General features: G+C 56.4%; 1 protein-coding gene across 9 annotated transcripts in view; it reads right to left on the minus strand.

The window, feature by feature from the left end:
- CACNA1E (calcium voltage-gated channel subunit alpha1 E) overlaps positions 1 to 15,366 on the minus strand; it is a 137,236-nt gene that overhangs the window by 32,740 nt on the left and 89,130 nt on the right. For 7 of the 9 annotated variants that reach the window (XR_010366041.1, XM_064427638.1, XM_064427632.1 and 4 more), the window contains 17 exons: positions 14,911 to 14,964; positions 14,448 to 14,573; positions 13,984 to 14,193; positions 12,615 to 12,727; positions 12,260 to 12,372; positions 12,016 to 12,147; positions 11,634 to 11,706; positions 11,158 to 11,275; positions 10,838 to 10,905; positions 9,129 to 9,226; positions 6,179 to 6,235; positions 4,751 to 5,335; positions 4,370 to 4,644; positions 3,587 to 3,746; positions 2,932 to 3,061; positions 2,376 to 2,435; positions 1,999 to 2,105 (listed from right to left, as the gene is read on the minus strand). Coding sequence is in view for 8 of the 9 variants with exons in the window: in XM_064427638.1 (XP_064283708.1) it covers positions 1,999 to 2,105; positions 2,376 to 2,435; positions 2,932 to 3,061; positions 3,587 to 3,746; positions 4,370 to 4,644; positions 4,751 to 5,335; positions 6,179 to 6,235; positions 9,129 to 9,226; positions 10,838 to 10,905; positions 11,158 to 11,275; positions 11,634 to 11,706; positions 12,016 to 12,147; positions 12,260 to 12,372; positions 12,615 to 12,727; positions 13,984 to 14,193; positions 14,448 to 14,573; positions 14,911 to 14,964 (2,479 nt within the window). In the remaining variant the exon portion in view is untranslated. The remainder of the gene's footprint in view (positions 1 to 1,998; positions 2,106 to 2,375; positions 2,436 to 2,931; positions 3,062 to 3,586; positions 3,747 to 4,369; positions 4,645 to 4,750; positions 5,336 to 6,178; positions 6,236 to 9,128; positions 9,227 to 10,837; positions 10,906 to 11,157; positions 11,276 to 11,633; positions 11,707 to 12,015; positions 12,148 to 12,259; positions 12,373 to 12,614; positions 12,728 to 13,983; positions 14,194 to 14,447; positions 14,574 to 14,910; positions 14,965 to 15,366) is intronic. The other 2 variants (XM_064427633.1, XM_064427637.1) reach the window with 1 other exon arrangement.

Here is a 15,366-nt window from a genome sequence, read left to right on the forward strand (position 1 = left end):
GGTGCCTTTGTTCCCTTCACTGCCGAAGCCATGAGCTCATCTCCTCCAGCAGGAGCCAGGCTGGAGGCGGGGCAGACGGACAATCCTGCGGGTTTACATGACAAAAAGCCCCGTCCATGGCACCAGCAGCTCAGCATCTCCCCAGCTACAGCTGCAGGAGAGAGCAGGAGACACCAGTGCTTGCTGCAAACGCATGTGGAGACGCCGAGGCCTCCTCCACGGGAAGGGCTTTGGTGCCACGGCCCATGGCGGGCCTCACCCTCGAGAATTCAGCTGCCCCATGCCCAGAGGGAATGTGTTTCCCTCAGGAGGAGGGGGGAGGCAGGCAGGCGGAAAGCAGGCCTGGAAGGTGCCGGCACTTCCCCACACGCTCGGTGCTGGGCCCTGCCTCCGCAGCAGGAATTGTGCCACCCTTGTGGGGCGAGGGCAAGGGGACAGTAAGCAATTCCTGTGTGTGGTGAGGACGCCCCTCCACCCAGGAGCAGGCTGAGCCAACAGCCTGTGCTCCTTCAGCCGTCGAAATTCTTGATGGAAGTCGCCGTGGAAGGAAAAGGCTCCCTTGCCCTCCTCCTCCTCAAAACACCCAGTGCATCTTCAGGCTGCTGATGCCCTTGAGCCCTGCCAGACACACGCTGAGGGTGGCAGAGCAGGGATCAGCCACACCCTGGAGATGCTTCATCCACCCTCGTGGTGGCCTGTGTGGCCTCCCAGAGGCTCAGAGCATTGTCCCCAGGCAGCAAACCTGCCCCAAGCCCCTTCCCCATGCCAGGGTCTGTGGTCAGCCCCCTGCCCTGCCCAGGGGCTGCTTCATCCCTGTGCTGGGCAAGCTGAATTCTCCCGTGCTCTTCCCAAGGAGAGAGCAGGGGCTGGAAGCACCAGGCGAGGAATGGGGTGAGGAGGGTGAGGAAGGCACAAGCAACGAGCCAGAGTGGGACAAGTGGGTGAGAACCAGGAGAAGGAGCTGCTGCCCAGTCCGGGGTGAGGTGGGAGGGATGGATTATGGGCTGTAATCCATTGAGGGACCTCATGGGCACCCTGAGAGCCCCGCACGGTACCTGAGCTGTGGACAAGGCCAAGGCTCCCGTCTGCGTGGCTGCCAGGCCTTCCCCTGTCACCAGCCACTGCTGCCAGTGTCACAGGCACAAAGAGTGAACAACAGCGTGACAAAGGAGCCTGAACCTCTCCTCTCTGCTCCTCTCCCTCCTCGGGCACCAATGGGGCAGCACAGCCCTGGGGACCAGGGGATGCCCCTTCCCTGCAAGCACCACACATCCCTCCCTGAGCTCACTGCACCCCCTGCCCCAGCCAGCAGCACAGGGCACGTCAGAGCAGCAGGAAACTCATCCCTGTGTGCTCCTGCCCTCCATGGCACATCCCAGCACCCACAGGTGCCACAAGCTCAGTGCCAGGGCCCAATCTCCAAGCAATGCTCAGTGGGGACGCAGCAGGGAAAGCACACAGCCTTCTCCGTGATGCCTCAGAGGATACGGGCACAACCCCCACCAGCCTCATCCCCATTCCTGCAGGGCTCCAGAGCAATGTCCGCCTCAGAACAGAGGAAAAGTCACCAGCCAGGGCTACCATTTCCAGCACAAATGTGTTCACAGGACAGCTCCACCTGGCAGGCTGCTGCTTTTGCTGTCTCAGCACACCCCAAAATGCATAGCAGGTGTGTAACTCCAGCTCTGGCACCTTTAGGCCATTTTTCCCCTCTGTAACAGCCCCTTCTGCTGTATCAAACCCACTTGCACCACCAACTTCTTCCTAGCATCTCCAGCTTGCCTTGCCTTGCTCCCTGCCTGCTTTCTCACCAGCTTCTGCCAAACAAGGAGAAACACCGGAACAGCCAAACACCGCTGCCAGGAGCCATACCAGAAGGGCGCAGAGAAATAAAATACAAAACAAAATCAGAGTCTAGTAGCCATAACACAGAGTTTCATCCTTCTCCCAGCCCAGCCCAGGGGCGGCAGGGAGCTGACAAGGACAAGGGCCACTTACGCCAAGGCAAAAGCCACCAGCGCTCCCACCACCACGATGAAATCCAGGATGTTCCAGAGGTCTCGGAAGTAGGAGCCATCCTGCAGGATCAAGCCCTGATCAATCATCTGGAGAGGAGATACAGAGAGAAAAACAGGCAGGGAATGAGCAGCTCAGACACCAAGCTGGGGGACCAGGAACACTGCAGACACATCCCAGTGTCCTGGGTGCAGGACTTGGTATTTTGGGGAAGCCTCAAGGCTGATAAAGGAGCAGCTGAGCACGCTGGACCAGCACTGCTGAGAAACAGACTTAAAGGTCTCCACCATCTAAATTTAGAACAGAACTGCAAAACGGAGCTATTTCCCAGGGCTGCTGCATCCTGTCAGGGCTCTTACCTTGATCACCATCTCGAAGGTGAAGACACCAGTGAAGACGTAGTCGAAGTACCTCAGCACCTGCAGAGAGGACACAGGTGCACTGCAGCTGCTGCCGAGCAAACCATGCCCACCCAGACACCCAGCTGCAGCAGCTTGCCTGGCTCAGGGGCAAAATAGGGTTGATTTGCTTGTCCCAAACCCAGTCTCATCTCCAAGAGTTCAGGACAGCCCCGAACCCAGCCTGTGCAGGAGGAGGGAATCATTCCCCATGCAAATGGCTTGGAAACGACACTGCTAGCCAGGATCACGGGCCCCACACCAGCACCAGCATCTCCTCAGTCCAAGTCACTTTACAGCTAACCAGGCATCCTGGTCTCTCCCCAGGCTCCAACCCCCACGTGTGGGAATCTGGGAGTGACTCCCACAGTTCACAACAGAAGGTGATGGGGGAAAAGCCAGATTCCACAGCACGGTGCGAGTGCCATCACCAGCTGCCCTGATCCTACAGATCCTACAGAGCTAAAACCCTGCAGGAGCTCTGCCTGCACTGGCAGTGGGAGGGGGTTGCAATCACTTTGTTGCGGTCGGAGTTGGTGAGGACGGGATCCTCGGCAGCGAGGGCGATGCTGCTGGCAGCGATCACCAGGAGGATGCACATCTCGAAGTAGCGCAGGTTCACGATGTAGTGGCAGGCCCTCCTCACCCTGCAGGGACACAGCCCACACCCCACCTGTGAGCCCCTGGCAGGCCACAGCCACAGACAGCCCTTGTGCAAAGCCCACCCCATAATGCCACCTTCCAGGGTGGGGAGGTGGGCAGGAAAGCCTGAGGAACAGAAGAAGGGAGCCCAAGGGGTGTCTGGGCTTGTTGATCCCTCTTCTCAGCTGCCTCAGCCCCACAGCCAGCCAGGGAGAGTTCCCAAGAAATTGGGGTGCTTGCTCTTCCAGGCTGCTGGATGTGGGGAAGAGCTACAGAGTAGCAGAAAACTGCAGGTAAGTATGACAGTCAATGAACAAAAATCCCAGCTTAGCAATCGGCAGCTGGGAGAGCGAGCCATGTGCCATGCCACAGAGAGAGAGCTATGTGGGGCTTGGGGAACTCTGTGGCTGCTTATTAAGCCTGTTTGGGAGACACTCAGCTCCCTTCTCACAGGGATTCCCCGGTTTTGGTGATATCTGGGGTCCTTCCCCTTGCAGCCCTCCCCAGCCCCAACATGAAACACATCTCACGGGTTGGTGGTGCTGAAGATGAACATGGAGCTGTGCGGCACCATGGCTTTGCCCGTCTCGCTCTTTTCCTTCTTCCTCTTCTTCTTCTCCATTTCTTCCTCATCCTCTTTGGTCTCGGCCTCCTTTAAGGGGCTGGCTTCGCCGTCTGTCTTGTTGCTAACTGCAGGAAAGCGAGAGCCTTTGCCCGACCTTGCACCCAGACAACACCCTGGGGTGTCCCTGCCACCCGAGCAACCCCCCTCTGGATTCCTGCTCTGAACTCCTGTGCTGTCACAGGGAGAGGGACTAGGTAGGAAGAAAACACACCAGCTGCTGGGATGGAGCAGATGAAATGGGTTTAACAAGGCCAGTTTTCACCTTGCTGCTTAATTAATAACACTGTTTAAAGCAGCTCACCTTGACAGCTAGGATGCCGCTAAGGGGTTTGAGTGACAGTGAGCTGCCGGAGGCTACAGATGTTCCAGGGAAAACAGGGAATGCCAGAGTTTTGCCCAGGCAGAGAGGAAGGAGAAATGATGGATCCGAAGAAGAGGTGGTGGGAAATGATGGATCAGATGAAGGGGTGGATGGGAAGAGGTGAGAAAGGGACAAACATCCCAGGGGATGCTGGTGCATCAGCGCTTGGGCTCCTGTCCAAAACAGGGGTGAGGCGCTGCAAGGAGCAGCACGGAGATCCCCCCAGCTGATGGATGCAGACAGGAAAAGCCATGCAAGCAGCCTTTCACCCCCACAGGATCCCCGAGGGCTGGGAGGGGGGCTCAGGAAAGAGAGACGGGTCCTCACTCTGTACCACAGCGGAGTCGTGGACATCGATCATGATGGCCGTGCTCTCGGTGGCCTTCTCGGTGTTGGGGGTGATGGAGGAGAGGTCGGGCTCGCTGCGGCTCACGCTGCGGCTGGGCTCCAGCAGCGCCTGCTCGCTCGTGTCCGGGCTGCTGCAGTCCTGCTCCGTCAGGGTGCCCGTCTTCCCCTGGGAGAGCTCGGGCACGACGTGCGGGGGGCTGCCCTTCTTGGTGCTCCCAATCAGATCGGCGTCGCCGGCAGGGACCCCGTTTGTCCTGCAGTAGAGACAGGGGGGGAAAGGAGGTGTGAGGAGCTAGGGGGACAGCAGAAAAGAATACAAGCAGCTGTGGGGACAGCAAGATGCCCTCTGCAGGTACCAACCTGATGGACTCCCCGCTCGCCTCTGGCTCCCCCGGAATCAGCGCCTCTGCCGCAGCCACGTCCCCACGCCGGTCCCCATCCTGTGTCCCTTCTGCGGCGCTGGCCTCCTCCAGCCCCATCTCCTGGCTGGCCGAGCGGCTGCCCAGGATGCCAGCCGTGTCCTTGCCCTCCACGCGGGCTCTGCGGTGCCGACTGCGCCGCTGGCTCTGCCTCATCCTCGCCCTGTCCTCGATGCTGCCTCCTGCCCCGTCCTGCTCTCCTGGCTCACAGTTCCCATGGCAAGACTTCTGCTGCCACACGTCCCGCTTGGCCCGGGGCGATGTCCTGTCCTCCCCACCGCCGGGGTTGGCCCCCGGGACCGGCTGCTCGGGTCCCTCGCGCTCTCCCTTGCCCTGCTCCTCGGCGCATTTCTCCAGGGTGACACCCTCCCCGGGTCTCTTCCTGCGGAAGATGCTGGCGTGGGGATTGATGAGGGGCGGCTCGTCCTTGTTGATGCCCTCCTGGCTGGACATCTGCATGTGCCGGCGCAGCTGGCTGGTGCGCTGCTCCCACACCGACATGTGGTGCCGCCGGCGACGCTCCCGCCTGCAACGGGGTGGGGACAGCGAGGGGTCACCATCCCGGCTGCCCACAGCATCCCCCCGGTGAAGCACCCACCCCGGATTTCATCTGGGAATCCCAGGCAGAAGGAAGTGCCACCGCCAGGGTTACAGGCTGTGCTAAGGCTTCGTCAGTGTCATTCTGGTGCTGGGAGTGCGCTTGTGTCCCTTCAGGAAGCACCAGGCTGATGGGTGACCAGCCCCAGCAGCCTCGCTGCTGCCCTGAAGCTTTCAGGCAGCACGTCCAGCTTCTGGGAGCAGCCAGCATCCTGGTTTGCCCTATCCCAGACAGGCTGAGACCACCTTCCTCTTGTGTGACTGCCTGGGGACACCTTAAACGCGGATGGCCAAGCCCTCTTGCTGCATCCAGGGACCTCTCCTCGCCTCTCTCCCAGCACATCCCGGGTAGAAAGCCTGCCCTGAGGCTTGAGGAGCAGCGACTTTGAGGGGAAGGAGCTGCACTGGGCTTCTGGGCCACGCCACGGAACCTTTGCAGCGTGGTGAAACAACACTTTGGAGAAGACAAGACGTGCCCTTCCCGACACCCCCGCGGCACAGGGAAACACCCAGGAGCACACAGGGGCACGGGCACTGCTCACACCCCACGGCACACCCACGGGCAGCGAGCGACGGGCGCCGGCACAGCCGGGGGAGCACGGGGCACACGGATACAGCACACACACACACACACACACACACACACAGTGAATTCCCACTCCCGTCCCTGCCGGCCGGGCCGGAGGGGAGCGGGGTGTGCCCCGGCCCCGCGGACGGACGCACAGACAGCACAGGAGGCACAGACGGACACGCGCCCCCGCCGCCCACATACAGGTGGCTGCTGCGTGGCTCCCACATCGACATGTGGTGTCTCCTCCGCCTGTCTCTTCTGCGGAGGAAAAACAAACGGGTTCAATCCCCTCCTTCCACTGGTGTGGGCAGCGCACAGAGCTGTCCCCCCTCCCTGGGCAGGGCTCATCCTGGCCCTGTGCTTCCACAGCGAGCCCCCACGGGCACGCTGGTCACGGGCTGCCCACTCTCACACTGGCACTCTGATCCCTGGGAGCCTTCCCCACAGGGAGAGCAGTGCAGGCTCCAGTCCTTCAGAACCTCCGAGACATCCTTGGATATTTAACCGCTATCTCAAACTGCTCCAAATTCACTTCTCCCAAGAAACACGTGGCAGTTGGAAAGAGGAAGCAATGCATCAGGCCAGCCCTGAGCTGCTCAGAGCCACCACCGTGAGCTGATGCTGCCCTGGGAGCACAGAGGGGAACGTGAACTTCCCCAGCAAACACAAGGCACAAGGCCAGGTTGAGATGCCACAGAGCTGCTGTCACCTGAGCAGCCCCCACACAGAGCAAGTTAACAGGGCTGGCAGGGTGAGATTCCAGGTTTTAACCTTTGCCTCAGCATAGAAAATATTCGGATACACACAGCTCCAAGAACGCTGCCCTGAAATTGTGCAATCATAGAAACACAGAACATCCTGAGTTCGAAGGGACCACAAGGATCACTGAATCCAGCTCCTGGCCCTGCACAGGAGAACCCCAAGAATGCCACCATGTGCCTGAGAGCACTGTCCAAATGCTTCTCAAGCTCTGGCAGGCTCGCTGTCATGACCACTTCCCAACAGTTTGAAGGCATTCCCCCTTGTCCTATCATTTATCAAAAAACACCTTGTCAGAAGTCCCTCCTCAGCTCTCTCAAGGTGAAGATCTCCAAGCTTAACAACCTCAATCCTCCCAGCTCACTGGAGAGGTGCTCTCTTCATGCTGGTCCTTATGGTCTCCATGGATCCCCATGCATGGGGAGGCCTCAGTGCCACGCTGGAGCTGCCAGCACCCACAGCATTCCCACAACAAGGCTGCTGAGCCTGCAGACGCATCCACGCAGCGCATCCAGCACCAATGCATGCTGGTGCATTGCTCAACACGCGCCACCTGCACCCAGGTGCAAACACAGAGCTCCCACGGGCACCAGGGCCACCCTGGCCATGTGGGAACACCCATCCATGCCCACGCTGCTGGCAGGAATGCCCCTGCCAGCCTGCATGCACCAGGTACCCGCGGGGAAATGGAGCCACAAAGGCAGGGCCCGGCTCTGAGCTCCCTGCTGGGCCAGCTCTGCTCTGCCTTGGCCACCACTGTGCTGTCCCTCCACAAGCTCAGCACCACCAAAAGCTGACCACACCATCAAGCCTAACCCGTGGCATCTACTGCCTGGGCCTGACCCCAACCCATCCTGGTGAGTGGGAGGAGCTGGAAAAAAGCCCCATGAATATCAATAAAAAAAAAGTCCCATGAATATCAATACCTCCCCTTTCAATTCCGCCAGAACAACAAGGAATGGTTGGAAAGATCTGTTTTCCCAACCAGCTCTATCTGGCGATGACTAGAGAGCTCTATCAGGGATGTGCAGTGTGGGCAAATCCTTCACTGCGCTAATATATTCCATCTCCCCCTCTTCCTCTCTCCTATCTGTCCATTCCTCAGCCTCTCCCGCAGCCTAAAGCTCTCTATTCCCTCACTTTATCCAACACATTCCCACTGGCATCCAGAAACAGAGCCAGCATACAGACTCCACCACCTCTGCCCTAAACCCCCCTCGTACTTGGGCAGACAGATTTATTACAAACACCCCATCAGCCCCAATCCAGGGTAAAATCTGTGGCTGCTGGGGGCATCAGACAGGCCTTACAAGCACACCCTGTTCCTGCTGGCCCTAAAACCATGCAGGGTGCAGGACCACAGCTTCCCACCACTGCCAAAGCAGGGAGGGGGCCGTTCCCAAGGCTGCCTCTGACCCCCCCAGATCAGCACTCGCCTGAAGACAGCAGTTTCCCTCAGCAAATCTGCAAGAGATTCTGCCGTGCACAAGCTTGGCTGGGTTTCAAAGCATAACGAAACCTAAAATTCCCTGGGAAGGGATTCTATTTAAAAAAAAAAAAAGAGGGAAAAAAAATAAAATAATCCCTTCAGCTGTACTGAAATGTACTGTTTTGGGAAACAAATCAAAACGCCTCGTTCCAATGTTGACTTTGAAAGTTTTATGTGATTTAGACCATATGACACCGCAAAATAAAGAGAAAAAAGGCAGCTAGGAAGGAAAAAACAGAAATTTCTCCTGCTGAAATGCAGAGACAAGGCTTCTTAACACCATGCTGGAGGTTTATGTGGTTTGGGGCTTTTTTTTTCTCACCCAAATCAAATTTTTGAACAATCAAACATGGTTTCACAAACCCGCTCCATCTTTCCTAACTGCATTCCCTCCCAAGGAAGGAGCCCGAGGGAGATTTGTGACACCACAGCTCCCTTCTCCCCCAGCCCTGGCTGCTCTCCTGCAGCTCTGCCATGAAGAAACACTCCCCAGGAACAAATATCACCCCTCCTCAAGAATAACTTGAGATACCTTCCTCCTCCCCAGCCTCCTACCCTCAGCCCTGAGTGCTTGAGCTCTATATTTGGGGCAGAAAGCCTCTTTTAGCATATTTTTGCCATGCCCAAGCACCGAGACTGCAGCTTGGTGTAGAGGTTGGCAATTTCAGGAGCTCCCTGGAGAGCTGTCACCTCTCCAAAAGCACTGCTGCTCATGGGGAGCACACTCCTAGACCTCCATCCATCCTCAGGAAGATGCCCAGAGGGGGAGTCACCCCATGTGGGGACCCCTTTTTTCTTGTTGGCAGCCCCCCCAACCAGCCAGGCCAGGCTGCAGCTCTGTGCCCTTCTAAGCCTGGCTGGGCTCGAGGGGGGTCACCAGGGTGGTGTTGGGGAGTCACTCACTCGATAGCAGGCATGTTTGGGGCAGACATGGGGCTGACTTCTTTGGCTTTCTGAAGGGCGTGCTTCTGGTTAAAGGCCTCCTCTTCCTCCTGCTCATCCTGCAGAGAAAAGAGGGCACTGCTCAGTGGGGCGTTGGGGCTCTGAGGGAGAGCTCAGCCACTGGGAGAAGTGCAGGGCAACCCTTGATGCCAAGGCTCGGGGGATTGAGGGGGACCTGTACTTCTGATGCCTTGGAGTGGCTGCCTAGAACAGAGGCTAGATCAGGTTAAGAGGATAAAGTGGGTATTTATTGAAGGCCTTCAATAGGCACAGCTTGGGCAGTCAAAGCCTCCCAGAGGGGCTACACCCAAGAGGGACAATGGTCATGAGTTTTTCAGATAATTATCAGTTTAGTCCATTTACATATCAGGGGTTAATCCTCCAATTACAGCTTCAGGTAATGAAGTCATTTACCCCCAGTTTGCTCCCCCCCAATTCACTTTTGTTCATACTTTTTGGTGCTTGAGGCTGTAGGGTATCCTTGAGTTTCAGGCTCAGAGGGATTATTTTATCTGACCAAAATGTGAAGACAGAAGCTAACATTCTGTATGGAGTTCAGAGTTGTAACTAAAGCAGTACAGGATTTGAAAAAATATCCAATTTTAAGGCATCACTTCCAGAGACACTATTTCCTTTGTGCTGTGGGGATGCAGGTTCCCCACTACACCAGGTCTTCCCCAAGGCATCAGTGCTGCTCAAATAAGTGAACCCAGCCCACTCCAGGCAAGAGCTGGGCTGAGCACGGTGGGACAACCCCAGACAGCGCAGACCAGCTCAGCCCTCCCTTCTTCACAGCCACAGGGGCCAGACAGGCATGCCCCAAACCGAGTGGGAGGTAAGGCATCCATGAATGACCCCGGTAGAGACCGGGTTGATTTAATGAGTATGGTTGTGTCTCCGGAGCAAAGAATGTCATTAGGAGTCATTAGCGAGCATTCAGCCTTTTCAAAAACTCAGCGCTCTCTTAATTGATGCTGCTGACACCCGTGAGGCTCTCCCATCCCTCGCACCCCCGCGGCAGCCGGCAGCACCTGGAAGTGCCTTCTGCACCCTCCCAGCGTGGGAGGACCCCCGCACACAGCCCTCAGGCAAACCAGCACCGTGCCAGGGTCAGATTTACACCGGTGTGGAAGCCTTCCAGGGAGCCCCAGGGATGTGAGTAATAGCACGGGCTCCACAAAAATCTGGGCACCACAGGATGATCACTGGTCTGCTCCAGAGAGTGGCACTGACCCTTGCAGCTCCCTCCTGCTCACCGTTATGCAGATGGTGCCCCAACAATTTCGAGTTCCCCAAATATTCCCCAGCATGGTCTTGAAAGCAGCTGAGCACCAGCCTAAATTGCATCCTAAATCACATCTGCTGCCCTATAGGCAGATGGGGAATAAATATTGACACCACTGGAAAATGCTTCCCACTCCACATCTCCAGAGTGCTCGGGCAGATAAGAGTCCCCACATCAGGTCACACCCAACAGATGAGGGTTATCTCCATCTGACTGATGGCAAACAGGACTGGGAACTTTACATGGAGAAACAGTTAAAGCCATACTTGAAGTGTGGGTGTTCCTGGAAAGACCAGCAGGTTTAGGCGTTTCCCTAAATCAAAGCCGAAATGGCTTTGCCCCCCCTCTCTCCACGGGAGAAGGAAAAGGAGCAGCAGGAACGTACCTTGGTGAGCTCCTGAGCGTTGGCCAGGTTGTCCACGGCAATGGCCAAGAAGACATTCAGCAGAGTATCTGAGAGCAGCTAAGGATGCACAAGCCGTGTGTTAAGGACATGTGTATCTGCAGCTCCCAAGGAGCCCAGCCAAAGGCACAAACTCCTCACCCATCCCACAGCCCTCAGTGCCCCTCCCCACAGCTCCTCCTCTGCCTTTGGGGCACCCGCAGGCGCGTGGTGGGTGTCCCTCAGCTGGGAGGGGAAGAAGGGATGCCCCCAGAGAGGGTGAGGAGGTGTCAGCACCGTCAGCACGGCAGCCCAGTGGATACAGTTCCCAAACAAGGTGAGGACGATGAAGTAGATGGAGGACCACATCCCTGAGCGTACGCCTCCCTGGGAGCGGATGCCGTTGTACATCACCTCGTTCCAGTCCTCGCCTGTCAGGATCTGCGGGGACACGGGGCAGCAGCTCTGTCACCTGCACTGCCCATCTGTGCCACCAACACGCAGGCACCATGTACAGGGACTCCCTGCAGTGGAACACCCAGCTCTGCAGCACCTCCGGGAGATCCCACTGCACACTGATGAGGATTTAAAGCCTCCTCAGAAGAGTTTTGAAACTCTTCTGTAACAGAGGTGGAAGAGTTTCCACCTCCTTCCATCCGCTTTGTTGGGTAGGAGAGGGAAGAAGCAACAGCTGATAGAAGGGAACTTGTGTGGTGCAAAGAGCCCCTCCCAGCCATGGGGGAGAAACCAGGTGGTGCCAAGTGCCTTTTCTTGGGTCTCCTGGCAGCCCAGCCCCTACCTGAAACACCGTCATGATGGCTGCAGGGAAGGTGTCAAAGTTGGCCGAGGGAGTCCCATCCATGAAGTTAAACCTGGAAAGGGAACCAGCTGGGTGAAATACCAAGGTCACCAAACCCCTGGCTGCTGTGCTACCAGTTCTCTTGAGTTTAGGAGGACCTTTCCCCACTCTAGAAAAGGTCTCCCTGAGCATTTGGTGCCAGAAAACAGAAGGTCTCCTGGCTGGAAGGACCCACACAGCCCAAAGGCAGCCCTCGAGCAGGGATTTTTGTCTGGGAGGAGACTGAGGGGGAAGGTACAGTCTTGCTGGGCCCCTGAAGAGGGTGTCATCACTTGGCTTTAACGCCAAGAAACTCCGGTTCCTCAGCCTTGAAATGACATACCTGCCTCCAAACAGCTGCATTCCCAGCAGGGCAAAGACCACAATGAAGAGGAAAAGGAGGAAGAGCAGACTGATAATAGATTTCATGGAGCTCATCAGCGAGACCACCAAATTCCTCAGGGATGCCCAGTACCTAGAAAACAGATACTGCTGGAGCACTGCCAGTGATGCTGGAGAGCAGGAGTGACTGGATCTGGGCTGCAGCCACAGTCTGAGGGTAACAGGCACTGCTGGTGGGTACGCACTTGGTTATTTTAAATATCCGCAGGAGACGAAGAGCTCGTAGCACACTGATCCCAAAAGAGGTTCCTGGTCTGAATATAGCCCAAACCACTTCGAAGATGCTTCCCACTGTGACCTAAGAAGCAGACACAGCCACAAGTCAAAGACAGGCTCCAGATGGGCTAATGCAGGGAACTTTAACATCCCCTAAGACAAGGCACCCACCACCCCATCCAGGACCCGGTGTCTCAGGCTGTCCTGGCAGAAAGTGCTCCCTGCCCACTGCGAGGGCCATCCTGATCCCCCCTTGGTGCCTTGCATTGCAGAGCCCTGCCAAGCATCTCCCCCCACACCCACAGCATCCCTGGGGCCGCTCACCCCACAGTCGAAGCAGTTGAAGGAAGAGTGGAAGTAAAGGCGTGGCCCCATCCCGTACATCTTTAAGGACATCTCCAGAAGGAAGAGCCCAAGAAACAGGAACTCTGCATAGTCTGGAAGACAAAACCCAGGCGTGCTTGAGGCACTGATCTGTGTGGAGCACACTGCTTGCGTGCACCAGGTGAGCATCCAGCACACCACAGAGATGGGACAAGTCAAGGACCACACTGCATCCCCAAACTCTCAGGGTTTGAGATGAGGGAATTTGATCTGTAAGGAGCAAAACCATATGTAATAGAGCATCAGGCCCATGAGTTAATCATTCAGGGGAGATGCACCAGTGTCCCAGGGGATTGAGAGGACCAGACATAGCCAGCACGGAGCAGAGCAGCTCTTTGGCATTAAACCACGGTGGCTGAGGAGCCTACAAAGGCATTAACCACATGAAACTGTAAGGGAATACTATCAACCTGGATTAAAATCATTGCATGGCTGGAATTTGGCCAGGAAAACAGAGCCAAACAGCCAAGAGCCAGTGAAAAGCCTTTCCAGCTATTTGATGAACATTTAGCAGGCAAGAGCCTGGCTCTTCACCTTTCCCAGAAGATGCTTCTCACCACGACCAGCTGCCACACCACGCTGCAGCGTGCTGGGAGCTCAGCAGGCCTGAGCCTACTACTGCAGATTTGGGTAGAGCTGGGGCTTGACAGGGACATTTTCAAGGTGAGGAAGAATAACATGTCTGAGAAAGCAGCACTGTCCCCACTGCAGCAGCTCAGGAGTGACACACGTGGGGCTGACCACGCTGCTCTGCAGTAGCCCACACTGCAGTGCTTCCAAGACCTGACCTTGTGCCCTGGCCAATGCTGGGCTCAGGGAGGCTCCATAACTGGGAACCTCCAAGCTTGGGATTCCCTCACCATGCTCTGCACTAGTATTTTAACCAGGGTGTTCTGCCACGACCAGTCCCATCCCTGCAAATTTACACCTTTCCATCAATGGCTTGTGCACATTCCGAGGTGGTTCTCCAGCAAGCTTTCCATCACCACTGTTCATAATTTTGGGCTAAACTCCGCTGAGGCTGTCAGTGTTTCTCTCTCATGACTAACACACCAGACCTGAAGGACACAGAGCCTCCATGTTTGCTCACAAGGCTGAGACAGCCCTCAGTGGCCATGAGGCCAAGGGCAAAGCTGAATTAAACACCTCTACATGGTCTTTTGTTATCAACAGTGGATAGAGCTGAGGTTATTCCCCATCCAGCTCCACACCAGCACGACTGTGGTGGGATTTATCCCTGTGCACATCAAGGCAAGCAGGGAGGGTGTGCTGCAACACTCTCCCACCTACACCAAGCCCAGGGACTCACAGAGGAAGTGGGTGAGCCAGGCTGGCTGGTTGTGATGGACGATGGCCACGCAGGCAGTGTTGAGAGCCACGAGGCTCAGGACGATCCAGTAGAAGACCTGGGATTTGACCATGTGGCGGACGGAGATGCGCAGGAGTCGCTCCTTGTGCCTTAAATAGGAGGCACCGTCCACCCTGGCACCTTTGAGGCCAGAGTGACTCGAGGGGTTGCCTAAAGGAAAAAGAAGGGGAACAAGGAGTTGGATGCTCCAGCCTCTCCTGTGATATGAGACAGGACAGATGGCTCACGGACATTGCTCTTATGGGGCACAACTCATCCGGAGAATTTTTATGTGGCAGCAGGAGGTTTGCTGCTAAACTAGCAGAGATATCTGGTTTGTGATGCTCTCCACATGATGAATGGGACTCTGGGAACCCAACCTGCTGACAGAGGTTTGGGGGAAGCAAGCTGCAGACTGCACTGACCCAAGGTTGGATGGAGAGGTCTCCTCTGTGCCAGCCTCCGCTCGCCCACGGAGGAGATGTCGACACAGTGCTCGTCACCCGACATGGCATCCGTGCGGTTCCGCTTGATGGTGGCTCGCCTGAGCACTGGGAAGGCAAGAGGAATAGCTGCTGGAGTCTCAGTGGCCCAACTCTGCCAGTAGCCAGCCCACTGGATCAGGACCTGGTGGTCAGTACTCAGGTCTGGTAACAGGATGAAGACACCCAGGTGATCCTAGTCCAGAGCTATCCCTTGTGTGGGATCAGACACCTCCCAGCCTTCATGCTCTCTCCGGAGTTAGGGTGCCAATCCACCTCCCCTCACCCCTCTCTTGGGCTGCAGACCCCACTGGGGCCTCCCCACCACAGCTGGAAGGTCTGAGCCTCCAGCTCTAGCCAGGCAGAAGGAAGGGCAGGCAGATTTTAAGGGCATTGCTGGTCTTACCTTCTAAGGCTGAGGTCCCCGAATTTTTGTTCTCTTCAGCCAGCATGACTTCCTCTACGCAAAACACACAGTTCAGCATCAGGAGACAAGGCACTGGCACATGTCACTGCCTGGTACTTAAGAACTTCCCCCAGCCCAGAGGCTGGCTCTAGATTGCAAACTCTTACCAAGTATTGGTTAAGGGCCCAAAAGCAAATTCGGGAGGGTAACAAGTGGCAGCTACCAAACATCACATCAGAAAGAAGAATTACTTGTGATCAGCCCTTCTCCCTCCACTGTCATTAAGCTCATTAGAGAAGTTGAAAACTGTAAGCAGGTTGCTCAAGCAACCCAGCCCAGGGCTAAAACTGAGGTCTGGTGCTCAGGACTCATTTGAAGACACCCATCTTTTACAAGTCTGAATGTTGGATGAAAGTGTAAATCTTCTCTTCCTGAGCTGAATGCACTGGCCTCATT

The sequence above is a fragment of the Passer domesticus genome, chromosome 7 (genome assembly GCF_036417665.1).
Source record: "Passer domesticus isolate bPasDom1 chromosome 7, bPasDom1.hap1, whole genome shotgun sequence".
In the NCBI taxonomy this organism is placed as follows: domain Eukaryota; kingdom Metazoa; phylum Chordata; class Aves; order Passeriformes; family Passeridae; genus Passer; species Passer domesticus.